The sequence below is a fragment of the Schistocerca gregaria genome, chromosome 8, assembly GCF_023897955.1.
Source record: "Schistocerca gregaria isolate iqSchGreg1 chromosome 8, iqSchGreg1.2, whole genome shotgun sequence".
Lineage (NCBI taxonomy): Eukaryota > Metazoa > Arthropoda > Insecta > Orthoptera > Acrididae > Schistocerca > Schistocerca gregaria.
Window position 1 is genome coordinate 410,455,879 of NC_064927.1, and position 27,997 is coordinate 410,483,875.

Below are 27,997 nucleotides of genomic sequence, written 5' to 3' on the forward strand. Positions count from 1 at the left end.
ACACACTATATGTGCATTATTTCATAACACTTCACTCAATACACACACACACACGATCTCTGGGCCATTTTCTGTACCGCAACTTCCCATTTGCTATCCTCAAAAACTGAGGCAGCATCCCTCTATAGTGAGTGAGATGTTGAGCTCAGGAAGAGGAAGAGGAAGAGGAAGAGGAAGAGGTGTTAGTATTGTGCTATGCATAGCTTGGGGGGGTTAGTATTTCTAGAAAGGAAAAAGAAGGAAAAAACATAAAGTGAAGGTGTTGTGTGGAGTGTTGGATGTTTTATTATAATAATAATTATTATTATTTATTTGTATAGCATTTTTTTTATCAAACCTCTGCTGTGTTTTATCTAAGCATGCCTTCAATGTATAAAATGTATTGCATAACAGGTACTTTTCGCTGCCTTTGTAAATAAGTGTATTTTTGCAGTTTCTTTAATATCTTTTGGTGATTTGTTGTACAGTTTTATTCCTAGTTAGAAAATGCTGTTTCGAGTTTTATGTTTATTTTTTCTTGGTAAATGTAAGTTGAATCTCTCTTGTTGCATGGTCATGGAATGAGCTGATTGTGCTGCAATTACCAACGTTATTTTTGTTATGTACAACTGACTGGTAAATGTATTCACATGAAGCACTTAAAATCCCCAGTATTTGAACATATCTTTACAATGAGCCTGACTAGTATTTTTGGTTATTATTCTTAAGGCTCTTTTCTGGAGGTTGAAAATTGTGTTCATATTTTGTGCTTTGTTCCCCAAAAAAGAATGCCATAGCTAAGAATTGAGTGTATATATGAATAATATGTAACTAAAAGACACTGCATGTTACTCACTGATGATAGGATTCTAAGGGCATAACATGCTGATGACATTCTGTTTGCAAGTTCCTGTTTGTGTTCACACTACTTCAACTGAGAATCAGTACTCATTTTGCATTTGTTACACAGTCTGTAGACGTGCCGTCTACATTTAATTTAACATTGTCGTTTTTCCTCTTCAAACTGAAATTCATGGCATTAGTTTTCTTTACGTTCAATGTCACTTTGTTGCTTATTGACCAATCATAAACTTCCTTGAGAGTTTCATTTGCTTTCTCAGCAGGAAGTTCTCCTGTTTGTTCAGTGACTATAATATTGATGTCGTCAGCCTACCTTCTGGAACCCCTATATTAATGTATTTTGGTTCTTTTAAGTGTTTTAATAAATGTTTGGATTCATTTTAAGTATGTGTTATCTCTACTCTTTGTACTCTATCAGCTAGGTATGATCGAAACCAATCATTAGCTACCACTCTTATTCCTAATCCTTCTAATTTATTTAATAGAATCTTGTGGTTGACTGTATCAAACGCCTTAGAAAGATCCAAAAATATGCCTGTGACACATTCATCTTTCTCAAGAGCATCAAGTACAACTTTTGTGAATTCTACTATGGCTGACTCCGTATTTGTGCCACTTTGAAAACCAAACTGTGATTCGCTTAAAAGATTGTATTTATTCAGTTAATTCATTAACCTGTCTTTCATAATTGCTTCTATTATTTTTGAGAATGCTGACAGCAGGGAAATGGGCTGGTATTTTCTGTCTTCTGCATTACCTTTATTAAGCAAAGGCACAACTCTTGCCTGTTTTAACTGCTCTGGAAATGTCCCTGATATGAAAGATTCATTTATTATTTTTGTTAAGGGGCCTTGTATAATCCCTACGCATTGTTTCGGTACACACATGGGTACTTCATCTAAACTTACAGACCTTTTATTTTTTAGTTTTTGAACAGTTTTATTGACTTCATTCTCTGTGGTTGGAAGTGACATCATTGTATTTAGTGCAACATTATTTACAGGTGTTATATTTGTTTGGGGGAATTTCTGTAACTTCTCTGCAATACTTGAAAAATGCTCATTTACATAGTTTGCTAGGTGGTGTGGATCATTTATTACCTTATCCCCCTCCCTTAGCAGAATGTTATTCTGCATTTGTTAGCCTCTCCCCGTTTCCTTTTTTTACAACATCCCAGACTGCTTTGCTTTTATTCTCTGTATTATATATTATTTTGTCATTAAATGAATTTTTCTGCAGCAATCAGCACCTTCCTATAGATCTTTTTGTATCTATGATATAAATTTAAGAATTCTGGATCATTGCTAGTCTTTTTCATGGAATTGAGGTGTTTAAGTGTTTGTGAGGACTTCTTAATACCTTCTGTTACACATTTGTTTTTGTGAGATGTTGATACAGACATGCATACTTTTGGAAACTCCTTTTCGAAGTTCAATTTAAGCAATGTGAAGAATTTAGAGAGTTTCATATTCACCTTGGTTTCCTTATACACTTCTACCCAGCTTTGTTTTTCTAGTTCTTTTGAAAAATCTTTTATTTTAATTTCTGATAGATGTCGTCTGTAGGCTTGTAGTTTAGGGAATGATTTGATGCCTGATTTTACTGTTATTTGACAGAGATGGTCTGATAGTCAGAGATCTTTTACAGCTACATCACATTTTTCCCTGTCTGTATTTGTGGACACATGGTCAATTACTGATGCAGTCATTATAGTAACCCTTGTTGCACTATTGGCCAATAGGGACATGCCACAACTTTGAAGGATGTTTATGAAGGTGCTGCTGGATTCATTTGTGATATTAGTGTTGATGTTAATGTACCCACACCGAATTTTGTTGACCTTTGTACTTAAGACTTATCTATAACTTCTGTTAATTTATTGAAAAAAGTGTCCACACTACCTCTGGGAGATCTACCGTATTTACTCTAATCTAAGCCGTACCTTTTTTCCGGTTTTTGTAATCCAAAAAACCACCCGCGGCTTAGAATCGAGTGCAAAGCAAGTGGAAATTCTGAAAAAAGTTGGTGGGTGCCGCCACAATTTACTTCTGCCGTCGAATATATGTAGCGCTACACAGGCATGCTTTGTAGGCATAAAGATAAATACTGGTGCCAAAACCTCTGCGTCGGTATAAAAAAAAAAAGTTGGAAGACGAGCTATTTTCTCTACCCCGAGTTTCGACCACTGCATTTTCATACATTATCCAACGAAGTAAATACAAATTCCGTATTGTTCATCTTCGAATGTAGCAGCATTTCAATGTACTACGAAAATCTGACTGGCAAGACTGTTTGGGATGTTTGTCAATATGGCCAACTCTGTGTTCTGAGTTTTTCCCTCTCTGTGAGAAGAGATGGTTACTAATAGGAACTTTTATAAATTGTGAATCACATGCAGTATTCTCGTCACCATAAGAATAATACACATATAAACATTTTGCTATGTATTGTTTCATGTTTGCTGCTATCTCATTTAAATCCTGTCTGTCTAATAAACTACGAAACTAGAGTGAGACAACAGCAAACGCGGAAGAATACACATATCATGTCATGTTTATATTCGTTTTATTCTTATTCTTAATAGTGATACAGTTGGAAATGAAGCACGGCAATTGACTAGATTTTTAAATCTAAGATTACTCTAACTTCTGTGTAGAATTTAATATACTAAAGAGGTGCCTGCAAAGATTTTCAAATGGGAAAAAAAGCTCTCGTTCAGAACATTTTCTATCATACGCAGTCTATTATTTGGTTCTTGTTGATCATTATCAAAGAAAGCAGCAGTGTAAGTAACAACAAATAGCAGTTTCTTCCCATTGTTTCGCTAATGAGACGATTCCTCAAAAAAAGGGGGGGGGGGGGGGGGGGCGGTAGCGTGCACAAAAGCAAGGCCGTAAGCACGTACTAACAGAACGCGACAAACAATGCATGACACAGTACAGTAATGAATTTTCAGCTTACAGTGACGTAAACACCTATAACAAAGAAAATGCGCTTATCAGATCAAAGAAAAATTAGCAATCAATTCAAACCAGACGCAGCACGTGGAAAAGGAAGGGTACCCGAATAAATACGGACGGAGCGCCTGACGCATAGCAATGGCTACCTGGTAAACGTTAACTGCTAAGCTTATGACTCGAACCAAACTACTGTAGCTGTATCGTCATTCATTCGACCTAAATTCTGTCTCATATTACAACGGACCAGCTTTGTTTCGATTTGCAGTTGCGGCCTATAATTTTTCTCTCCCCTTGAATTTCGAGATTCAAATTTCAGGTGCGGCTTAGATTCGGGAATTTTTTTTTTTTTTTTTCCTTGATTTCGAGTCTTATTTTTCAGGTGCGGCTTAGATTCAAGTAAATACGTTATACACACACAAAAGATTGTCATCTTGGTGATATCAAGCCCCATTAATTCAATAGCTGATATTTCAAAGTGTTTGACTCCACTTACTGTACTGATTCATGCCTTGATGTGAACTGTCCCCCTTATCTGATATAAATGCATGATCCTCCACCCCTTGAAGTTGTTTTGCAGTAAGAGTTTGCCCTTTCATATAATGATAATATTACATGTTGGATTTCTGTGTCTCTACACCAGTGCTCAGTAATACAAACTACTGTGCAGTTCAAAGACTCAACTTCTAATAGTTGTAATTTTTTTTATTATTTTTTTATTGCAGATTTTGATGGAGGATTGTTAAGTATGTGAAATGGGTTATGTTACTCTTTCTAGTGGTTTGTTTTTCTTTGTGCCATCTGGTATGTGTGATATTTGAAGTGTTAAAATCTGTCTTGTGAATGATTGTTGCAGTATTTTTTAAACTGCTGGAGATACTCTTAAGGCAGGGGAACCTGTTATCTGGATTTATCCTAAAAAGACCTACTTTTCCTACCTATGACAACAGGTATTTGACCATGTGTGGCTGGAGATCCACCCCCCCCCCCCCCCTAGACTTTCATGAATCAGCTGTACCAATCTTGACTTCCCAGTCCAGTTTAGATGTAGGCCATGCGTAGTGAAACCCCATCTGTTGATAGTCCTGACGGGCACCAGAGAAACGTGAGCAAAGTTGCCTGTCCTCAGAGCCATCCCTAACCCCACATTGATTCGCCTCAGAGCTCCATCTAGATGTGGTCGATCATGACACCGGAACAGCTCAACAAAGTGTATGTTGGTGGCATGAGTCAGGGAAGCTATCTTGTCATCTATGCTATCTATGTCATATGCCCCATTCCTATCCAAACTGTTTCCCGCCTCCCGCCCCACCCACTACCATTACGAGGTCCTATTTTGTAAAGTCCTTACATAAAGACCCTAGGTCCTCTATTACATGACTTTGCCCTGCATTTAGCTTGAAGATACTGGTGGCCTGGTACGCTGCCCCTAAACTTTCCTGTAACGAGGGCCTACACCTCGACCATGGCTACCACCTAGCAGCAGCACTGTCTTCTTCCTAACACTTTGTACATTCCTAGGCTTCTTGGTCTCGGATGAAGTGTGGTTCACATTTCCTGCTCCTCGTTCTACCTGAGGCTCTTCTCCACTTAACTCTGGCAATGGTAGATACCTGTTTTTGGTGTTGATCATCTGTGTCAGATTGCTTTCTCTTTCTTCTTATCCTCCTACCAGCTCCCAGTTCCCAACCACCCTTCTCCCCATCTCTCTTGATCCTTATGAGTTCGTTCCTTGCTTCCTCCAGCTGCACTTGAAGGGCACATATTTTCCTTTCCTGTTCTCTAGTCAAAATGTTCCTACTGCATACTCTGCAGTTCCAGGAGAGAGCCTCTTCTGTTCTCTCAACATTCTCCCCACTGCAATCTCCCCCCCCCCCCCCCCCAAGTGAAAATATTTCCTAACAAGATTGGCAACAAATCCCTCTACTCACTAACCTATAACAGCTCACACATTTCTCACTCATGGTCAGTTTCGACATAGTAATTAAGTTTAAAGAATGTTTTAAATTTGTCAAGGACGTGAGAATGGCTGTGTGTAAACAAAAAAACGACACAAAGGTCTTATGTGGGGTGGTTGTTGTTCTGTACTGATTTAGAGATACAATGACAGAAGAATGAATTTGTAATTACTTTGCTTTTAGAGAATTTACGTTATCAGGCGTGTTTGGTCAGGTTTTCAAACATTTATAACTTAGAAAATTTTGGCCTAGATCGCGTCTGTCTAACAAGTAAACAGTACAAAGTGTGTTAGTTAAATATGGTTTAGAAATGTTTAATTACACTTTTATTGTGACAGTAGACACTGATGAAACAAGTAGCTGTCTTTTTTAAACAAATTTTGCACTATCAAGAAAACTTGAATAGAATGTTTTGTGTTTGTCACGCAAAATTTCGGGTTATCAGGAGTTCAGCCAAAGAACAAGTTTTTTCAAGGACAAGCTCTGCTGGGACACTAATATTCAGTTGTGGAACAAGAACAGACACTACAGCAAGCATACAAAACAAGGACAATTTAAAATTGACACTATTTCCTCTTAAATAAGTTCTTTTAGCAGGCGAAGAAAATACCTGTGATCTCACTCAGCGTCCATCTTGTTACTGTTTACTGCTGGCAAGTAGAGTTGCTTCTGGATGAATGATGGTAATGTACCAAGAGTCCCGTACCAGGAATTGGTGTGGCTTTCTGTGCTCACAAAAGGTCTCACAGTGCCACTGTCTGATATGGCTGTACCTGGAACCCAAATCAAAGATGATAGCTATTTAGGTATTCAGCTACCCTGTAGTTTGAAATTCTCATTTCCCACATAGCAGTCTAATGGCAGCTGGTGCAGGTTTGCTGGTGGCACTTAAGTCGGATGCCAGAGGCACTGTTAATAAGGTTATCTGCCAGTTATTTGGAAACTGCAATAATTCTCAAGAATCGACATGAAAAATTGATGAATTTACTGGGTATTTCCATAGAGAATATCTGTTTTAGGAAATGTGTTTCTGTGTGCTGTGTCTTAAATAGTGAGACGTGTCAAACAACAAAAGACGGTTGTGTCGAACGCTGCCATCATGCATGCCTGGGCCAATTGGATGAATCTCCAATGACACAACACTACCTCAGCATTGGACAACACATAGTCCATGTGAATACAAAGATTAAATTCCCAGTTTGTCCTTATAGGACACTCCGTTTCAATATTCTAACTTATTTCAACCTGGAATTCTGCACTTGTTTCTTTTGGATCCTGATCAGGAAAAGGAGTATTTTGGACGACAAGCCTGTTGCAGCACCGTGAAGGATCTATATAGCCACCAGTTTTTGGTCGGCCTGTAGCCACAGCTATGTCCAATAATAACACGCTCTGAATATCACACCTTAATTCATAGTAGATACCACAAAACACGTCTGTCATCCATTGGTAAACAACAGCGCCTACCCGACGATGTTGAACATTTACCTTGAGAAAATATTGTGAGATGTACATGATGTGATCTCATGGCACAACTAACAGTTGTGTATTCATTATATTGCTTTTATCATTACACTTTTTAAAAAAATCAATCTTAGTGTATTGAGGGGGAGGTGGTAGATCTGAACTTTACTATGAATGAACTTACACTCCTTTGTGGGGTATGACCTTATATTAATATGAAATTTTATGTAAGTGTTATATTAGGCAAAAGAAAGAGTTCATCTAATGCGTGTAATAGGTTTTTAATAAACTGTGCAGCTTTTCCTCAAAAAAAAAAAAAAAAAAGAGCAAGCGTACAAAGGATGTAATTTGAAAATTTGTTTTACACTTTCTTTGCCTTATAAATAGTTTTTCCTAATCTGTTCTGTGGTAAGACTAGAGAAGCGCAAGTTCTAGTGTTGATTTACAATTGTGTTCTGTAGTTAGGCAAACATGTAATTAATAGTGCCAAAAATGTAAAAATTAAGTACTGTTAGTGTGTGTGGGGGGGGGGGGGGGGGGCATGTTTCTGTGCTCTGTGCATAGATCTATAGGTGAGTGGTAGCCTTTCCGTTATTCTGCTAGTCTCACTGTCTAGAATTTCAGTTATTGTTACTCTTGGTCTTATGGTAAGTGGACAGAGGCTTGCAATATGTTCTATTGTCTGCCTTACTGGTACTCTGATTGTCTTCTTCTGAATTACACAAATATAATTTACATTTTCACTGTGTCCCCATAGTAGTAACCATATCTTTACACAGATTTAAGAAAAAATACCTCAGCCAGATGCTTAAGTGTGATTTGCAGATGTAGAATACGTTGTTCTTCCATATTCTAAAGTTACACATGTCATCAGTCTCTTATGTAGGTATATCTTTCTTGATAACTTAACTGAGAGGTTTTGCAAGGTAGGAGTTTTTTAAACATAATCCCTAAATGTTTTACCCTTTGTTTCTCTTTATTGGCACTTTTGATAAGCTGAACCATATTCTGGATCTTTTTATTTCATTTAATATTACACCATTTGCATTAAACAAAGATAGTGAACTTTCTTTTGTCATATTGTCGATAAGACCCTCCAATACAAGGTTTTCAGAGACAGAAGTTTTATCATCACCATGCATATGTCTTTATGTATTTTCAGGTGAATCATTTGTCTATAGAAGGAATAGAAGAGGTCCTAATTTGGGTTGCTGTGCACTTCCTATTAAACCTCAAGTGGGTTTGATAGTTCAACTCCACAACTCACTGCCTGCTTTCTTTCATTAATGTGCCATAAATTCCATAATGCAGTTTATAGTGCAAAAAAGAATGGCCAACACAATAACATAACTTGCTTAGTTTAAGGAAGGTGTTATTTATGTGAGCATGTTCTCTGAATGCTGATCATCTGTTTCTCACAAAGAGTTCTACAGCAGACTCTGCTGACCTGTCATTGTTATAAGCATACCACAGGAACTCATTCATACATGAACATAAATTTACTTATTTCATTATAAATAAGTAAATATGTGGGTGACAAAAGTTGACGGTTAGTGTAACGCTTAATTGTTTTTGAAGATTTCAGCTCTTTCCAGTTTTGTTGCCCATGAAAAATCATCTGATGAACAATATTTATCACATAATCTTTCCAGCATCTTACGTTGGAAAATTCAGTACTAATGTGATCCACATTTTCTAGACTCCACAAATTGTTGAAGTGAAGTTTTATTATGGCCTTTTCATCTCTATAAGGTCACTGAATAAACCTTTGGTGGACATGTAAGCAATTAATTTCCTGTAGTAGAGCCATAATATCTATTAGACCCAAGCAGAGAGATTCCCACTTAAAAGCCACAGACACTTAGCACATTCTGCAACTCTTCTTGTTTGATGAACCATATAACCTGCCGAATGATAAATAAAAAATCTGACATTGTGAAACAGTTTGAATTTCTGTGGAGATGTGAAACACAGTGTTTTCTTAATTTTATTTTCCAGTTCAACAATTTGTTCTTTTGCTCCAGAAGTCTAGCTAATGTATCTATTCAGCTTACATAATATATCAGTTAACATTCACATTTATATTCATAATTTTCAATTGAAGATTACAGTTTGAAGCATATGCAAACTGATGAAATGTAGTACTGACAGATGATCGTTGCAACTTAGTGACCTTAGAATGCTGCAATGATTGTCAAGTGGAGTCTGATTAAATTTTGCTGTCTGAAAATAGCTGAAGCCTCTTTTCCACATGTATTTAGATATTGTTAATGTACTTTCAATAGTTATGCTGGGGGACTGCAGAGTTCTTTTTGAAGCAAAGGTGTTGCATTAATCAGTGAGAACATTTGTAGATTTCTTTCTTTTGTGAACCTCTAGAGTTTTTATGGAAAGTGTCGTTAGAAAAATAGCAGTTACTTGTATTTACTAAGTTGTTCGTATCCATTGTGAATGATTCCATTAACTCATTATCTTTGAATTTTACAACTTTTATTTCCCCGAAGAATTTTACACTTTTCCTCTATGAGGTGCTTTCACAGTAGGTTGATTTTCATATGGGCTGTTCTCAGTATACTTTATAATCGCACAACTTCTAGTTTGTTACACTTCAAAGCATTCTTTATAAAAGTATTGCTGTGTCCAGTACACTGATCCATTTCGTATATTTTATTGGGCAGAAGAAATCTAGCAGACATTGCAACTTCCTCTGGTGTACTATCTTCTCTGCCACAACTTCTCTTATACGAATGTATTCATGGCTGTAATTTTCAGCAACAGTACTTTTTTTTCATGGGATAAATTGCAGTCATCAGTTGCAAATTAATTTGTCATGCTCAGAAGCCTACAGAATTGTGGTATTATAAATCTTTAGACTTTGGCTATACATTTATGTGAAATATAAAAAAATATACTACAGAAGTATACTAACTTTAACAGACAGTAATATCTTCTTCTAGAAGCATAATGCGTAGTATTTCTGAGCACATTATGGCATTATCCTTCTATGAAGAAAATATTGTCTGCTAGCTTCTGTAATAAACTTTTTATGCTTTACATAAATGTATAACCAAGGTCTAAAGATTTATAAGAATCGTAATTTTGTAGGCTTCTGAACATAAATTAATTTGTCAAAACCGGTAAAGATAATAAAAATTTATTTGCAACTGACGACTGAAATTTATCCTGAAAAGGAAAAAATAATCCATCTTTCTCTTGGAGTTTCAACTTGTTTGCCGTTGATAATAAACAAATATGCTTTTGTTAAGTCATCAAGTACCTACACAATGGTAACCCCTGACCACACAAGGATTGCATTATTGGTGCCTAGCTGGAAAATCTCTACATATGGCAAGGAGTGCCCATTGTAACTGGGGCACAAGGAGTCAGGGCAACCGTTATTTGACCAGGTTGCTGTTGCTGTGGCTGGGTGGTGCGCCTGGGGAGAGACCCCATTCACAGTGAGTGGCACCAAGGCAAATGACTTGCAGCTGAAACAGATCAAAACTTCCTTTTGCTGGTGGACATACTGCCCCAACAATCTCTTCTGAAAGAAAAGTTCACTACAGTGTGGAGAGAGATGACCCCACAATGTTTCCTTCTCTGGCTATGCCATGGGAGGAGTGTAGGGATAAGAGACAAAGGGAGAAATTCTCCCCGCAATAGTTAGTTTGCTCTAAGATTGACAGAGATTTGTTTATGACCACTAATCCTTTATCCATTATTCTTTGTTGAACACATTGAGGACAGGTTTAGGGAAGTAGCAGTGATTTCGAAAATGTTTAAAAAGACATTTCCCATTCAGTTGTGGACGCTGTTTGCCTGTGACAAGCTGGGTTACATACCTGTAACCATCCCCCCACCCCATAACTAACAATCACTAAGGTGATAGTAAATTCAGTACTACACAGCTGAATCTGGAGGCAGCTTGTAGAAAATTGGACTAAGATTCAAAAACGAAAACAAGGCAAGCTTGTGATGCCAAAACCATGTTTCAAGAGATTCTGTAATCCTGAACTTGAACAAGAAACAGGTTGAACTAATGGTAGGTCTCATGGCTGGCCATAGGAACTTTAAGAAACACCTACACATGATTTGTATAGAGGAAGAAGCCCCTAGGTGTGAGGAGCATGAAACAGCGCCTCATCTAATCTTCTAATACGAAACTCTTGAGCGCAACAGACACAGAATATAAGCGTCTATAGAGCTTGAAATTGTCTAATAACGAATTAGTAAAGGGTCTCCTGCTGCTTCTTAAGGGTGCTGTTTGGCTATACTAGAATCGCAAGGAGCAAAACCTCACAATATACTGTTCTAAGATAACTGTTTTTTTCTCCCTTCATTAATCAAATCAAACCCCCTCATAACACTATGTGGTGCAAGGTATCGTTTTCCACCATGACCTCCTTGTACAGACCAATGACAAGTTGTATACCAATTTGGAGCAATGGAGTATGTGTTTCATCAATCATGTCCAGTGTGGACTGAATGATGACAGGGTTAATATGGGGGCTTCGTCTTGGCCTATGAAGGCGACTTGTTCCCTTGCAGGGTCTTGGTGATGGTGTTTCAGTGTGATGTGAAACTGCATGTTTCCTCTCCCATGTGGTGGTTCAAATTCATGAAATTTGGGCGCATCTCTGAATTGTAATTCCAGTACCCTCTGTGGGGATTGAGCACTTAGTTGCACTTGAACACTCCTTTAGGTCTCCTCTGTCACTGCTGTTTGTGTAAAGTTTCAGGAGTACCGTTCTCTCTATTCACCGAACTGCACCGTCTTCCTAAAAGAAAAGAAAATCCAGGAATACAAGACTTTTGACCGACACACAAATCAGGAGACTTAGAATAATTAAGATCGTTTGCATCCTTTACGTATGACGATAACATTTGCTGCTGCTAGGATGAGATCATCCTTTCTATCGATGGTACCCTCGTCCTACATGCCTTCTGTGTTGGGCACTCAGGATGACTTGACTACACCCAGTCTCTTGGTGGTTAGGTGCCCTCTCCTACTGTTTCTCACCCACCAACTTTGGAGCATCAGTCCTCCACACACCGCAGACATTGATTGCCAACTTGCGACCATAGAAGCAAGACCCTCCTCTGGCACCTCTCAGTAGAAAGGGGTCCCTTGAGTCGCTCACCTCCCAGGATTCTACTGATTTGAAACCAGATACTAGGCAGTGGCTGAAGGAGCCAAGTTTTTTGATCATAGAGCTTTATGTTCCTTTCCTGTCCCTGAAAGCAGGGCAGAAAAGTTCTCATAGACATTTAAATCCTCCAAGGGAAGATCTGTAAGGCAGGAGAGGTCCCAGTGGTCCTCATCTCTGTACCCAAGGTGGAGTTCCCAGTGGCACCTGTGGAACCGGATCCTCCCCAACACAATCTATTTCAGAACCAATGTGTATTGATGCCGTGTCCTCACCATCGGTGGCAGCAGATGACCCTGGAGCATGACCTGCGTCCACGATACCTTCACAGCCCCACAGGATACTGATAGCATGATCCTCCAGCGGTTTTTTTCACCACCTGGCTGAGTTATAGTGTCTCTAGTGCATCTCACCTGCTTTCTGCATTGCCCTCCAGGGAATTCAGTTCCTCGCATTGCAGACCCATACCGTCTGTGGTTATCAGGGCTGGTTTCAAGAATCAAGCTGTCTGTGACATGGTATTGAGTGGATTTTGCAGATATGTTCTGTACACATGCCACTCGATAAGACTTTGGAGCCTTTGGCTGTTAGTGCAAAGATGTGTGGATTTTATAATCTGTAATGTGCATCTCCGCCCCATCAGTGAAATGTCTCAAACAGCATTGTCTGCAATGATTTCTCAGCTCCCCCACCCTACCTATTTTTGTGACTTAAATGCCCACAAACCTTGGAGTGGTGGAATTATGACCACTGGCTCTCGAAACTTTGATCACAGAGCTTGATCTTTGTCTCTTGAATACCGGTGACCCCACACAGTTCAGTATGGCATATGGATCTGATTTATCCATTGATCTTCCATTTTGCAGCTCTGAGCTTCTCAGCTCCATGCACTGGAGAATCTGTGATCATTTTCAGATCGTCCTGCCCTTCCCTCAGCATCACTAACTGTAGTGTCCACACAGATGGGCTCTTAACAATGCTGACTTTGTCTCTGGCTGTCTTAGCACCCCGCCATGTCGAGGTATCAGTACGGCTGTCAGGAGCACCATCACAGCCATTCTGTCAGCAGCAGACTTAGCAGATTCCCTGTTCTGTGGAACCCGCTTCCAATTTTGTGTGGAACTTCTTGTTGCACCATAATTTCCATGTTCAAGTGCTACTTCCCACGCAACCCCCCCCCCCCCCCCCCCCCCTCCCCCCTCCTCCCACGTTCCATATATCAGTGAATGGAGTCCTGCAGGACTCTGTATTCAGTTCCTCCATTTTCTTGTGGCTGTCAATGGTGTCACCCTTCCTGTATTCTGAGGATTTTTACATTTACTATTGTTCACTATGGGTATTGCTGTACATCAACTGCAGGCTGCCTTATGAAAGGCACAGTCCTGGGCTCTAACCCATGGCTTCCAATTTTCATTGGTCAAGACAAGCATCCTATACTTTTGTCAGTGTCATACTGTCCATCCACAACCAAAACTCAACCTTGATTGACTACCAATTGCTTGATGTGGTAGAGTCTTATCACTTTTTGGGACTGCTCTTCAGTGCCCAGCTGATGTGACTTCTCAATCTTTTCCAACTTACGTGAACATGCTGAGCACACTTTAATACACTTCGCTGCCTCATTAACACCATATGGGGCGCAAAGTGCTCTACAAATTTGCAGCTTTAGATAGCTTTGATCCTGTCCTATCTTGATTACAACTGTCTGGTATATGGCTCAGCATCACCTTAAGCATTGCAGATGCTGGACCTGATACACCATTGTTAGATCTGATTTGCAACAGGCACTTTTCTGACCAGCTCTGTGAACCGCCTACTTGCATAGGCTGGGACCCATCCACTGCAGATCAGGCACCATCTATGTGATACACATGCGCTGCTCCCACGGGCATCCAAACTGCTGTCCTTTATCCTGGTACGGAGATCCATCTCGCACAATACAGGCCCAGGCCTGGAGTCACGACCACAATTAGCATGCAGTGACTCTGCTCTGAACTCCAACTGCCCACACTCTCTAGTCAGGGAGCAATCCGTATACCCACATGGCCTTTATATTAAGACTCTTTTGACCCTATGCTTTTTCACCACCTGTTTCTGGCCTTCTTTCATGCATTTCTGGCCTTGGATCTTTGATAGACAAATTGGTTTTCTGTACACGCATACAAGGTGCAGTGTACAACACTCCCCGCCGAACAGATGCAGTGTATGCCATTGCTTAAGCCCTCAGTCACATTTATTTTTGTACCAGCAAGACATTCTGTATTGGCAGTAACTCCCTTAAGAGTCTTCAGGCTGTTGACCTGTCCTCTCCTCGACACCCACTCATTGTGGCTACCCGGGATATCCTTTCTGACCTCTGTCAAGCTGGATTGTTGATCATCTTTGTCTGGACCCCATGCCATGTTGGGATCCAGGGGAATGAAAATACTGACTGGTTGACCCAGTTGGCTACCAGGATGCCAACTTTGGTGATTGGGAATTCCGGAGCCTGACCTTCAGTCGACACTACATCATCAATCTTTTAAGACTTGAGAACATGTATGATTGTGCCCTGGTTTCTCGGAACAAACTGAGCAATAACGGGAACCATGACCATATGGCAGACTTCCCTTTGTGCTTCACACAGGGAATCTACCACTCTATTGACTTCATGTGGGCCATGCTTGGATGACCCATGACCACATCCTGTGATGTGAGAATTCACCCTAACACTGGTGTGGTGCCAATCTGATGATGGCTCACATCCTACTGGACTGTCCTAATTTTACGACATGAAACATTAAATTTGCTGGCAGACTACCTCTGGTGTTTATCAGATTACGCCAAAGCTGCTGATCTGGTCTTATGTTTTATCTGTATAAGTGGTTTATATTGAGGTAGAGCTCATTGGCCTCATCAGCTGCTTGAGGGATTGGAGGGGTGCCCCATTGCATGCTCCAACACCAACACAGGGAGCCCATGGCTGCCCTTGCTAAGTGGTCTGGCCTGGCCTCTGTCCTTCCCACTTTTTCAATTCTTCTTAGCATTTTACATCTGTCATTGGATCACCGTCTCTTACTCATTGTTCTCTTTCCTGAGATTTTATCAACTTGTATTCATTGCCAGTTTTTCTTGTGGTAATAGAGGGTGAGGAAACACTTGTCAGATACAGATGGTGTGTCTACAATTGTGTAACATGTCTTGGGGAACCTCCACTTGCATTCTGTGTGGAGTCCCTCACACACTTTCATCACCTCACCCCTCCTCACGTCTGGTTGCTTCTGTCTCTTGGTTTCATTGATTACAGTTGGGTTCATCAGGTTTTGTCCTTCGTCTTTGAGGACATTTAGGATGGAGGGGCTGTTGACCTCAAAGTTTGGCCCCTTTAACTCCATCATCCAGTCCAATCTTCTGACCACTTCATACCAGCTGTTTCCACTCTGATTTTTGTGTTTTGTTATATTTATGGTATGTTCAGAACTCAAATGTCCGTCTGCCATAATATTTGATGGGACTCTCAAATTTCTTAAGAAAACTGGATTTTCAGTTTTCCCGAAGTTCTTTAATATCATCAAGAAACCTCAGTTTTTCAGTGGGTTGTGTGGCTGTGTGATATACAAAGGTCATGCAATTGTAATAGTCACGTGTACAGTAGTGGTAGTATCACATACACAAAATATAAAAGGGCATTTTTAATCGGGTGATTCATGTGAATAGGTTTCCGTCATGATCATAGTCACATGACGGGAATTAAGACATTGAATATAGAATGGAACTTGGAGCTAAACACACGGAATGTTCCATTTCAGAAATTGTTAGGGAATGCAATATTCCAAGATCCACAGAGGCAGGAGTGTACCGAGAATACCAAATTTCAGGTATTACCTTTAACCGTGGACAATGCAGTGTTTGACAGGTTCACATTATGACTGAGAGCAGCGGCATTTGCCTTGAGTTGACAGTGCTAATAGACAAGCGACACTGTGTGAAGTAAGCGCAGAAATCAGAGACATATGACAAATGTAATGGTGAGGACAGTGTGGCGAAATTTGGCAGTAATGGGCTATGGCAGAGGACGACTGAAGTCAGTACCTTTGTTAACAGCACGATTGCCTGCATCACCTCTCCAGGGCTCATTACCACATTGGTAGGACCTAAACAACTGGAAAATGGTGGCCTGATTGAATGGGTCGTGATTTCTATTAGGTGAGAGCTGATGGTAGGGTTTGAATGTGGCACAGACCCCATGAAGCCATGGACCCAAGTTGTAGACAGTGCATTGTGTGAGCTGGTTAGCTCCATAATAGAGTGGACTGTGTTTACGTGGAATGAACTGGGGCTTCTGGTCCTACTGAAACAATGATTGACTGCAAATGGTTATTTTCGGCTTCTAGGAGACCATTTGCAGCTGTTCAAAACTATTTGGAAATGTCTTGAAGCAAATGTGATAAGATACAACAAAAGTATAAGAGAAACAGTTGAAAACAATGAGTATGCCAAAGACAAAGCATAAATTTATGTTGGATAAACATCACATGTCATCTGTGAAGATTCGAGGTGTGGGATTTCCTCTCTATTGTCAGTATTTGCAATAAGTTTTTTAAGCATTTGAAAAGTTGTTTTAAGGCGATGAGGAGATGAATCTGTAACTGCCAGTTATTCTTTTCATTATTAATTTCACAAGAGAAATGCCAAATGAGCTTTCTAAAGCCATTCAGTGTATGGAGAAACAAGAGTTGTGCGGAGATGATGATTTTCCTGTAGAAACTTTTCAATCTGGAAAAAAGTAGCCCAAAAGCTCTTGCAAAATTATTTACAGACTGTGTGCAGAGAAGTGTGTATCTTAATACTGTTATTGTACTACTTAACAAAGAAAAAGACAGAAGACAAAAACTACAGACCTATCATGCTACCACGGTAAAGTAAAAGATATTTAATGTTGCCACCATCCTCAAAGAAAGAAGATTGATCACATAAAGAAATAAGCTGGCTTCTCTCTCTCTCTCTCTCTCTCTCTCTCTCTCTCTCTCTCTCTCTCTCTCTCTCTGTCCATTACAAGTTATGAGGGAATTATGTAGCACCCTCTTTGTTCTGCAGGATGTTTTTATCCCTGCAGTGATCCACGATTTATTGATAGTGCTTACATGACTGTTTCTAATTTATTTATTTTTTTTAAGGAAAAGTGGCTTCAAAAATAGACGTAAATTCATTTAGAAATGTATTATACTTTTTGTTCACATGTGCTTCATTGAAAACTGAGCTCCAATCTCTCTCTTGCAGGCTGTTGAAATTTTTGATGGTTTCATCATTTATTATCCTAAAAGATTTCCAAGAATTCTCAGAACTGTTGTACAGATTGATGCCAGTGAAAGTAAGCAATTAACCTCCATGATCAGAAAGCCCAAGAATTGGACGTACACTGATATTGTTGACTTTTGTCTTATCTATAAATATATTGTCAATCAGACTTTGACGGTTCTCGGTAACTTTAGTTGGAAAATTTACTACTGTCATCAGATTATAAGAATCAGAGAAGACAGAATAAGAGAGTTATCAGAACAGGTGACTTTCCTCGGTGCTAGTGTCAGATGGCTGTGATTTTATTCTCTGTACCCTGTGGTGTGTGGGAAAATGCATTGTGTGTGCCAACATGTTGTTGCATGTGACGTTTTTTTCTTTGGCAGTACTCACAGCACACCCTTGAGGTGCTGGGCAAGACTGACTCACAGCCTGCACAACCTCTGAGATCTGAGTGCCCAAAGTTGTGACTGCAGTCAGGCATACTGACACTGCATCTCCTACATGTCTTGTGGTCAACCTTCTCACCAACAGTTATCTGCAAACTCACACGCTCTCTCTCTCTCTCTCTCTCTGTTTGCACAGAGTTGTCTCTTGCACCCCATTACTAGTAGTAGTCTTCTGAATGCAGTATTATACGGTACATAGGATGAACGGTCTGTCCCAGTAAAACTTCGCTAAATGCTCGTTCTACAACTATGTTCCAGGTGACTCTCGTACTCTGGTATTTTGCAACCTGGCCCACCTGGAGTGTAATGCTAAAGCAGCGGAGTGCTCTGCACCTGCATTGCATTTACAGCCAATATTGCCAGGCTCTGATTCATATCACCTCTTTGCGACTGGAGCTCGGAACCTTGTATGTGTTGCTACTGCCACAAAGATCAGGTGAGTAACAATTAATTTTGTTTGTTATTGTTGTGGTAGTTTAAGACCAATTTGATTCAGTTCTCCACATTAGTTCATTCCGTGCAAGCTTCTTGTACCACAACCTTCACCCATTTGAACCTGATTGCTTTACCGAACCCTTGGCTGCCTGTCCAATGTTTATCCTACACCCCTCTCCTCCTCACACCTGCCTCCATTTCCAAACTGATGGTTCCTTGATGACTCCTATCAACTAATTCTTTTAGTCAACTTGTGCCAAACTTTTGTTCTAGAATTAGATTCAGTATCTCGTCATTAGTTATTGAATCTGTCCATTTAATTTTGAGAATTCTTTTGTAGAACCACATTTAGGAAGCTTCTATTATCTTCTTGTCTATTCTTTTTAAAGTAATGTTTCACTTTTGTACACCACTGCAATTAAGATAAATACTAAAAGAACTTGCTAATGCTCAACTTAGTGTTTGATGTTAATATATTTGTTTCCTTCAGGAAATCTTTCCTTGCTGCTGCTAGTTTTCTTTTATTTTACTCCAGTCGCCATCAGTGCAAGGATAAAAATGGAAATTCTATTCAGAAATTTTTCACTTTGCATAGAGGCATATGGGCTGTCCAGTACCTTTAGTCAGCAGAGCGCTCACACTCAATCGCGCGCGCGCGAGCCTTGCCTTTCAGTAGCAGCGGTTTTTTTACTTCAGGCTAGAAAATAGGAAATATTTGATTTTCGGTAGGGTAGCAAACCACTTGGAAGCCAATGTAAAGGTGATATACTCTGAAGACATGATTTCTGTGGATAAACCTGTTCCTATTTTGATCAACTCTTTATAAGTACCATTTAATATTAATCTGTGCACTTAAGGGGTCACATAATGTAATTTATAAAAGCAGTAGAACACTCAACAAAAAAGTATTTTGGGTTTCTCTCTGTTGCACTCACTGTTAGTTCAAGGTCCACTTCAAGATTATCTGTCAACAAAATAATCCACACATAAGAAAATATTAATATTTTTGGGGGAATTACAAATTCTAATTATTCACTGCTAACAAGACACTCAGTCCTAGAGACAAAACATGACCAACTGCAAAATTATATTCATTTGGAAAAGAAATGAAGATGTTTGTTATTAGGTTCAAAGCACAGGATATGGCTCCCTCTATGCGAGGCCATTCCAGCCTGAGAGACAACACGCAGACAGCCAGGCACCTGCAGGCATCAGCGACAGGGGGTGGGAATTGTACTACACTGGATGAGAGGTGCTGGGCAACGGTGTGCTTGTGACTTGTGCGCATGGTATGCGTGCTAAAAAGCTACCTGGCAGGTGGCCTGTACTTCCCTTGCCTGTCTACAGACAAGCTGGCGGGCCTGTAGAGCAGTGTATCTCTGCATTGTCATCCAGTTGTTTGCGGAAGGCAGTTCCAGTGATGGACTGTGGCTGGCAAGTCTATCTATGACTGGGAAGTAGGAGGTCAGTGATAGCACATCAGTAAACACTGTGTCAGCCTCATTTGAAAAATGATAGTGAGAAGGAAAATGGATACGGAAGTAAACAAAGTGCAGAGAATAAAACAAAGTGGAAATAGGGTAGAAAGAAGCAGCTAAGAGGTAGACAAAATAAAGTATAAATACCTCTTCCCCCACACTTGTATTTGATTTATGCTCCCTGTTTTCTTTTCTTCTGTATCTATTCTTATCTCTTACTCTCCAACACTTTTCAATGGTCCACATTGTTCCCAGCTTGGTGCAAGCCTTTCTGTGTTGCACCACTTTGTCGGCTTGTCTCTGTGCTCCACATGTCTGAGTGAACATCGCTCCAGACATTATGCTACAGAAAAATTGGAGGTTGTCTTCGAGATTAGAACTTGAGACCTTGCCATCACCAGTCAGCACTGCTGAAGATTAGACAAGGAGGAGGCCAATCATATCAGCTTGTGGTGTAACCAATGCTAAAAGATTCTGTACTTGGTTTTGCATATGTTGTGTTCCTAATACTGTTAATGCATGAAATGTAAGGAAACTGTATTTTACTGTTAACAGCTGTCTCTTTGTTTCCCAGTTTTATTCACAATCATCAGAATATCAATTTTAACCATAGGGTCATTACTGAGTGGAAAATTTGGTACTTATGCAAGCGTTTAAAAAAATAAATCCTTTGGCATATACAAACATTTTGTGCCATAACCCTGAACTGAACTGCTGTACATAAAAGAGAAAATACACCATCATCATGAGCACAGATTTGTATGACACAAATATTTTCATTCCCTACTCAAAATTATTTCTGGAGGATTATAATTTTGTACACTTTTACTGTGATCTGTGGTGAAAAGTTTAAATAAGTTGTGCAGAGTATAAATTTAATTAAATAAATTTTACTCTATATGAATAACTTTTTAGGCTTCTTCGCTGGTCTGCCAGTCAGGCGAAGTTTGTACTAGTGAAAGACATACCAACATCAGAGCCATGTAGTTGCATCCATTTTGCAGATCATTCAGTTATTATCGGTTGCCACAGAGTATATGAAATTGATCTTGGTGACCTATCTGTCGAAGGTAAGACTTAAAAAAAATATTGTTTTATTTGATGTAGATGTAGCCAGTATCAAATTTAAATGTTTGTGTTGAGGGATAACAATCTGAATTAAATCACTGTCTATGAAATGACCAGCATGATAACACAAGGTGTCTCTGTAGTTATGTATCCAGAAGCTGAGGAATGATCCAACTGATTATTGAAAAGTAAACTCCCTTACATAGAGTTTCCCATGTTTGTTTATATACTTATCTGCTTACATCAAGTGGTAAGATTGGGAACTTAAGACCCTCTCTTACAAAAGCAGAGGTTCTTGGGGACAAGGCAGCCAACACTGCAATATGCACAGCCTATTAGTTATATTATCATTAACAATAATGCAATAGTAATGAATTTGATTTTACATTTACGTCAGTTTTCCTAACACTATGCCTTTTCTTTATAGTGTAACAGTGTGGGAGTAATAACATACTAACAGAAATATATGGCAGCGGTAAGAAGGAATAAAATCTGAAGAAGTTGAGTGGGCCAGGAACAAGTGCGAAGTAATACAATCAAGTTACCAGCCTAATTTTTTATTTAATTGGGGGGAGGGGTGTCAGATTGTATTTAAGAAAATTGGAAGTGTGACATAAATACTTTTGGATAGAAGGAGACAGTAGCAGACATGTCAAGAGGGTAATTAGACCAGTATCAAGTGAACTTTACCCTACTTACGAATTGCAGTGTAGTTCTGATCCTAACTTCTTGTTATGTCGATGAATAATTTTCATGAGAATGTTTGCAGAGCTGTAGCTTATTCGTTCTCCATTCTCTCTCCCTTCCCCTCTCCCTGTCCTCCCTTCTCTGTGTGTTCTTATGCCTGGGCCAGGTTCTCATTTACAACAATCTGAGGTGGCAGTTAGACTGTGACTGAAACAAAGAAAGGGAGGAAGCAATTTAAGAAAATATTAGTAACTAATCAGCAAGCACAGGCAATTAAAGAGAAGCAGTTATTCTTCAGTTACCATTGTGTGGCAGCACTACCTTCTCCTACCCTGATATTGAAAGGGGATGATAAATAAATAAACTTAACAATCACTTTATTACCCAGGTACAGATGTAATGTGCCATGTGAATACTGTATCCCTTTAAATGGTATAAATTGGATATTAAATTCCTTTGTTGACGTTTGTTATTTTTGTATTGAATTAAGAGATTGATGCCTCTTTGTACCAATGCTCAACACCTAAGTGCACCATATTAGTGGCACCTAATTCCTCATCATTACACACAATAATGCAAACACACACAAAAAAAATCATTGCAAAAAATAAAAATTCTGTAAAATTGCTGATTAATGTGACAAGACACTCATGGAATTACAGCTTAATAAAACTTGCATACCATTGACACTGCCACTTTTAATTATTGAACACATGTCTGTTACAGCATTTGTGAATTTACTATGTACCTTCATGTTTAGTTTAACATTGATACTACATCAGAATATTTTGTGATCTGGAGATGGCTGTAGCCGACACTAGTAATAGTGAAGTGTAATAGTTTGTGTGATAAAGGAGGACTTGCAAAATAAAGTGCCAAAATATGATCACGGACTCATGTTCAGGCTTTGTCTTCAATTGATGAGCATTTGTGAAATTGACGCCTTTTGCTAATTTTTGAAAATTGTTTATCCACGATAAAATATAATTCATTACTGGTAACCTTTTGTCCACAATCTGCTAGCCAATGTACATTAATGAGATGGAATTTGACATTCTTACAGCTGCTGTGGCATATCAAAACTGCATCTGGTCTTGAGAAGCCTAGTATGTTAATATTGTTTCCAACAGATTAAGTTTTTCATTATAAAGTGAGTCTGTTATGTAGACAACAGTGGTGGCAATGGTATGCGGGTATATTATAAGTCTTCGCTGAATTTTAAAAAAGAGGAGGCCACTTTCTCGTATTCTTCGTTGTAGTGGTGAACACTTACCTGGTGCTATCTGAGTTAGCTGTGTGTGTACAATTGAATGTACAGCCTCACTGAATGAAATTACTCATTTCCATTATGCACTTGGTAAAACAGTTTATATCACGTTCATGTGCCGGGTGACAGTATATGAAACACAAACATAAAACCTTAATTGTTCATTGTTATTGCTATCAAAATAATATGCTGTGGTGAATATGTTTTAGTTTGTGGTGTTTGATTCATAAACTCTCGAAGTTTGGCTCCCCACAGTTAGCAACTCTGCTTGAACTTGAGGCGGCACCAGTGCTCTTTTTTCCCTCTGTTCCCTCAGTTCAGTGCAGTGCAACTCAGCAACAATGTGTACTCTGCAACAGAAAGTGAAGTGTGTTATTTGGCAATGAAAACTGAGTCAGTTATAACAGTGCAACATAATTTTAGACGTCAGTATGGTTGTGAACCATCTACAACAAAAACTATCCATCATTGTCTAAAGTCTTTCAAGGAAACAGGTACTGTTTTAAAAGCAAACTCACCAGGTAGACTGAGAACTTCTGAAGATGTTGAACAAATTGAGGTGGAAAAGGGCTTTTGTTCTTCTAACAAGGTGGCACCCCACCTCTTTACAGCAACCACGTGTGTGCTGCTCTTGACACTCGCTTTCCAGGAAGGTGGATAGGTAGGAATAACCCAATACCTTGGCCACCACAAAGCCCAGACTTAACCCCACTGGACTTTTTCTTTTGGGGCCCTGTCAGAAATGTTGTGTACAGTGAAAAGATTAGATACATCAATCATTTAGGGGAAAGAAACATCTCAGTGGCTGGGACAGTTACACCTGAAATGTTGGTGAATATGTGGCGAGAAGTGGAATAATGTCTCGATATGTGCAGGGCAACAAATGGATCATATGTTGATGTCTACTAACATTAAACAAAACTTGAAGAAATTCTCTCTCATGATACGTACTCATTGATGTAATTTTTCATTAATTTCTCAATTAAATGTATACTGGAAACTAGGGAGTTCTTTTTAGAAGACCCTGAATTTTATTTCCACTCACAAAATTGTCTCGACTTGCTACCAGTCTTCACGGCACCAATATGCCTGCATACACTTAAATTTTTTCACGCATCTGCTTAGTGACAAAATATACTGTGTACTGTGAACATCTCTCTCTCTCTCTCTCTCTCTCTCACACACACACACACACACACACACACACACACACACACACACACACACACACACACTCACACACGCACCTACCTTTTCGCAATCAACTTAACTGCTACAAGAATATCTGTACAACCTAGCTGCCCACCCGGAATTGACTATTGCAGTTTTGTCATGGCTCTGTTGTGCATCAGTATACCTTGCCACCAGATGACCTCAAAGTAGTCTTGTTATTACTTTGTAAGTTTGCCAAGGTCATTTACATTACAATTGACTGCATCCTCACTCACTGTTTTGAAAAATAAGTGCAAAAACTCCTTGGGGTGTCCTTGCTGTTCATTCCATATGCAGAAATTGTAGCTGTGCTATCGCTTTCCACTCTGACAATCACTGTGGGGTAAGTTAACAGCTCAAAATGAGCGTTCTCAGAAAAAGGTGATTAGTGCTTCAGCGGTCAAAGCCTGTTGATACAGTAACATGTTAATATAGTATGGTAAATAAGTGCAGCCAAACAGTGACAGCAGGCAACTCCGCGTATCTAAGTTATAAAATCAAAGAATTTCAATAGAAACAGAGAGGGTATTGAACAATTTTGTTTGAGTTGGTGGTAGAAGAAAACTTAGTTTCATATTTGAAGACTCATATCTATGTACTGTAGTAATAAATTTTGTTTCATGCTTTCAGAGTTTCTTGATCAGTCAGATGCATCTTTGTCTCATATATTTTTTGGCATTGAGAAACTAAATAGCTTTCCAGTTGCTATTTTGGACATGAAACATTCGTCATCTGAGCAAGAATTTTTGTTATGTTTCAATGAACTGGGTGTATTTGTCGACAAATATGGACAGAGGACGCGAGAAGATGATGTTAAATGGAGCCAGATGCCTCTTGGATTCTGTAAGTATTTTGAGCTTTTATCTACATCTATGTGGATACTCTGCAAATCACACTTAAGTGCAGTGAAAAGAGTTCATCAAACCACCTTCAAAATTTGATCATGGCAGTGTTGGAAATTTTCGCAACACATGCTATCACACAAGGAATGTTTTCACAAAAATTACTTTACTTAAAACTTTCATACTGTGGTAGGTAATTCTTAATAATCAGATAAGCAAATGTGTGGAACAGTTTTTTGATATCAGTTTAAAGCTCTTAAATTTTATTTTTTTTAAAAATATGCTTATGGAACAAAGCAATTTCAATTCCACAGAAAAGTAAATCATTTTGACAAAAATACACTTAGAAAAAATTGGTACCACAGGAAGTCTGCAGAAAAACTATACATTTGTCTTCTTGCTCTTCGTGTACTTGTTTCCTTTTTATCTGGTGTTTCTGGCATACACTTTTGGCTATATCCTTCAGACAGTTCAGAATGCCCAACACCTGCAGTATCCATCCTCTTCAATAGCTTCTCAGTGAAGAAACCTGCAGCAATTCCTAATCCAGTAAGGGTTCTTATTCTTCCAATGTTACCATCATTAAACACCAGACATGCATCATATGTGGCAATTTTTAACAACAGTGTATGAGCTAATGTTGTTTCTGGGCACCTCTTCCAAATGAGACTGTTGAAGCTCTCATTCAGGTTTTTTATTCCACCACGGGTACATTTGTTTAACAAATCTGGAGGAGTTAGAAACCGGAATGTTGGCTTTATGGTGTTTAAGATTGCTTCAGGAAGACTGTGTTTATGTGAATAGGTTTTGTTTCCTGTTTTTGCCTTCTTATATTTGCACCAGGATATAGCACCCAATTTATGTACTGGCTTCTCATCAGTTGAAAACTCGTGAAAAAATATTGCCCACACTGCCTTCTGCATTGCCTTCAAATCTCCAGTGTTTTATCTTATTCCTTTGCCATAATATATTTGCAAATTGTGGACCTCTTTGTCAGGCAGGCATTGTGGCCCACCCAGTGGCTTTCCATCTTTGAGTTTTACACCTTTTTGTTCTCATTTCAGTTTCAGAATTTTCCTGCCCATCCTCTTATGAATGTGACCCATACACACTAGCTTTTCAGTGTTGCGTCCATTTCTATGTGGCTTGCTTTCTACAACAGATTTAAAAGCACTAGAATCTCCATCACCAAGATATTTCACATATCTAACTCCATGCCACCACTAGAACAATCATAATTCTTGCTGCAAATTTTTTTGTTTTATTTGCCATTGTGTCTCTTTTTCCTTATTGTCTAATGGTTTCCTCTGTTTACAAATAGAACAGTATGTGGACATCACCTGCAAATCCAAAAACTTTTCCTGTGTCAACATTTATAACTGATGTAAGGAGGTGCGGCCCCTTTTCATCTGTGAAACACTTAGGCCTCTAGAAGGCAAAGGGTCATTTACTTCTTCTGAATGTCTTTGTTAAATAAAACTGCCTCTTTCACTGCTTCTGACAAAGTGCTATTGCATTTTGTTTCCAAGGTGTTCAGAAGATGGTTGTTTAGTGTTGAGTACGAGGCAGGCAGAGATGGCATATTCATTAATGCACAAAACAAATTGCTACCTTCCCTTCCAACACCAACACATCTCATCCCCTAGTGGAATCTTATGTTGGCTTCATACACCCAATTCTTAGCAATTGGTGTTTAGGACTGAATGTCAATTTGACAGCTGTCTCGAAACAAGTGCATATTACACACAATACCATCTCTGTTATTGCTGTCAAATAATCTCAAAGATTTATTGCCCAGTTACCACATGCATATGAATTTCTAATAATAGAATACATAATTTCTAAATCAATTATTGTAAAACCACTATTCACTTTTTCTTTAGTGGACTAAAACTGTACACCAGTTCAAAGTTTGTTCTGTGAACTGCTTGTCATCTTAGCTTCACAATTATTTTCCGCTGAATTATGTTGACTCACTTGTAGAAACTGTTTATTCACATGTAAATGGAGAGCGTTAGCCACTTTCCAAAATGCTTTACCACTATATCTTGTCATTTTAAATGGTAAATCATCCAAAAAAAGCTTTCACACAGTCATAATTCTCACACTAACAGCAGAACTGAAATGTTTATATTTCTGCACGACAGACAATATCAGTTGCCAAAGATAGCTAGCAGAAGGCAAAGGTAACATGACGTAAACGGGCCCACAGTATTCTATACTCTTCCCATGCTTTTATGACAGCAAAAAGTAAAACATTGCAAACAAGAAGAGTGTCATCTAGAAAAGTGGACTTGGTGCTGTGCAGTGATTGAAACAAGACAGCAATTTTGTGTAAATTGTAGACAGTATTTCTAACATGCTACAGAAGGTTTTTTTAGACTTATGGGGGGGGGTAGAACGTCAAACGGGCCGACTTTGAGCAGGACATTTTAATTTCCACTGTCTATACGTTTCAAATAATTTCATAACACTTTGTCAGCATGACCAGTGAGGATTCAAGATTCACTGGTAGCAGTGGAAATTCAAAAACATAACAAAATAATATTTTTTTACATGTGAAATTTCATCTTTTTTTTTCATTTACTATTGGCTGCACTTGCTGCCAAAGGTAGACTTTTCTTCATAAGTAAGAGTGTGCCTTCGATGCATTTTACACAGCATACAAACAATACTTAGAGGTATACAAAACTCTAGGGGTTGGGAGGGGGGGGGGGGGGGGGGGAATTCTACAACCTTAGTTTTCACCTTTCAGCACTGACTATTCGTAATGCCCAAATAGTGTTATGATACCCAATTACAAGATGATTTTTTAGTAGAGTTTCAAAAAAGTAGAATCAATAGAAGGATATTGGTGATTTTTTTAAAATATTCAACCACTTACCACTTTTTTCGAGGAAGGCAGTGAACAATGGA

At 39.0% G+C, this 27,997-nt stretch overlaps 1 protein-coding gene across 1 annotated transcript in view; it reads left to right on the forward strand.

Moving 5' to 3' along the window:
* LOC126284006 (citron rho-interacting kinase) overlaps positions 1-27,997 on the forward strand; it is a 200,319-nt gene that overhangs the window by 155,670 nt on the left and 16,652 nt on the right. The window contains exons 29-31 of the mRNA XM_049982548.1: positions 18,351-18,528; positions 20,921-21,075; positions 24,870-25,082. Of these exons, the coding sequence (XP_049838505.1) occupies positions 18,351-18,528; positions 20,921-21,075; positions 24,870-25,082 (546 nt within the window). The remainder of the gene's footprint in view (positions 1-18,350; positions 18,529-20,920; positions 21,076-24,869; positions 25,083-27,997) is intronic.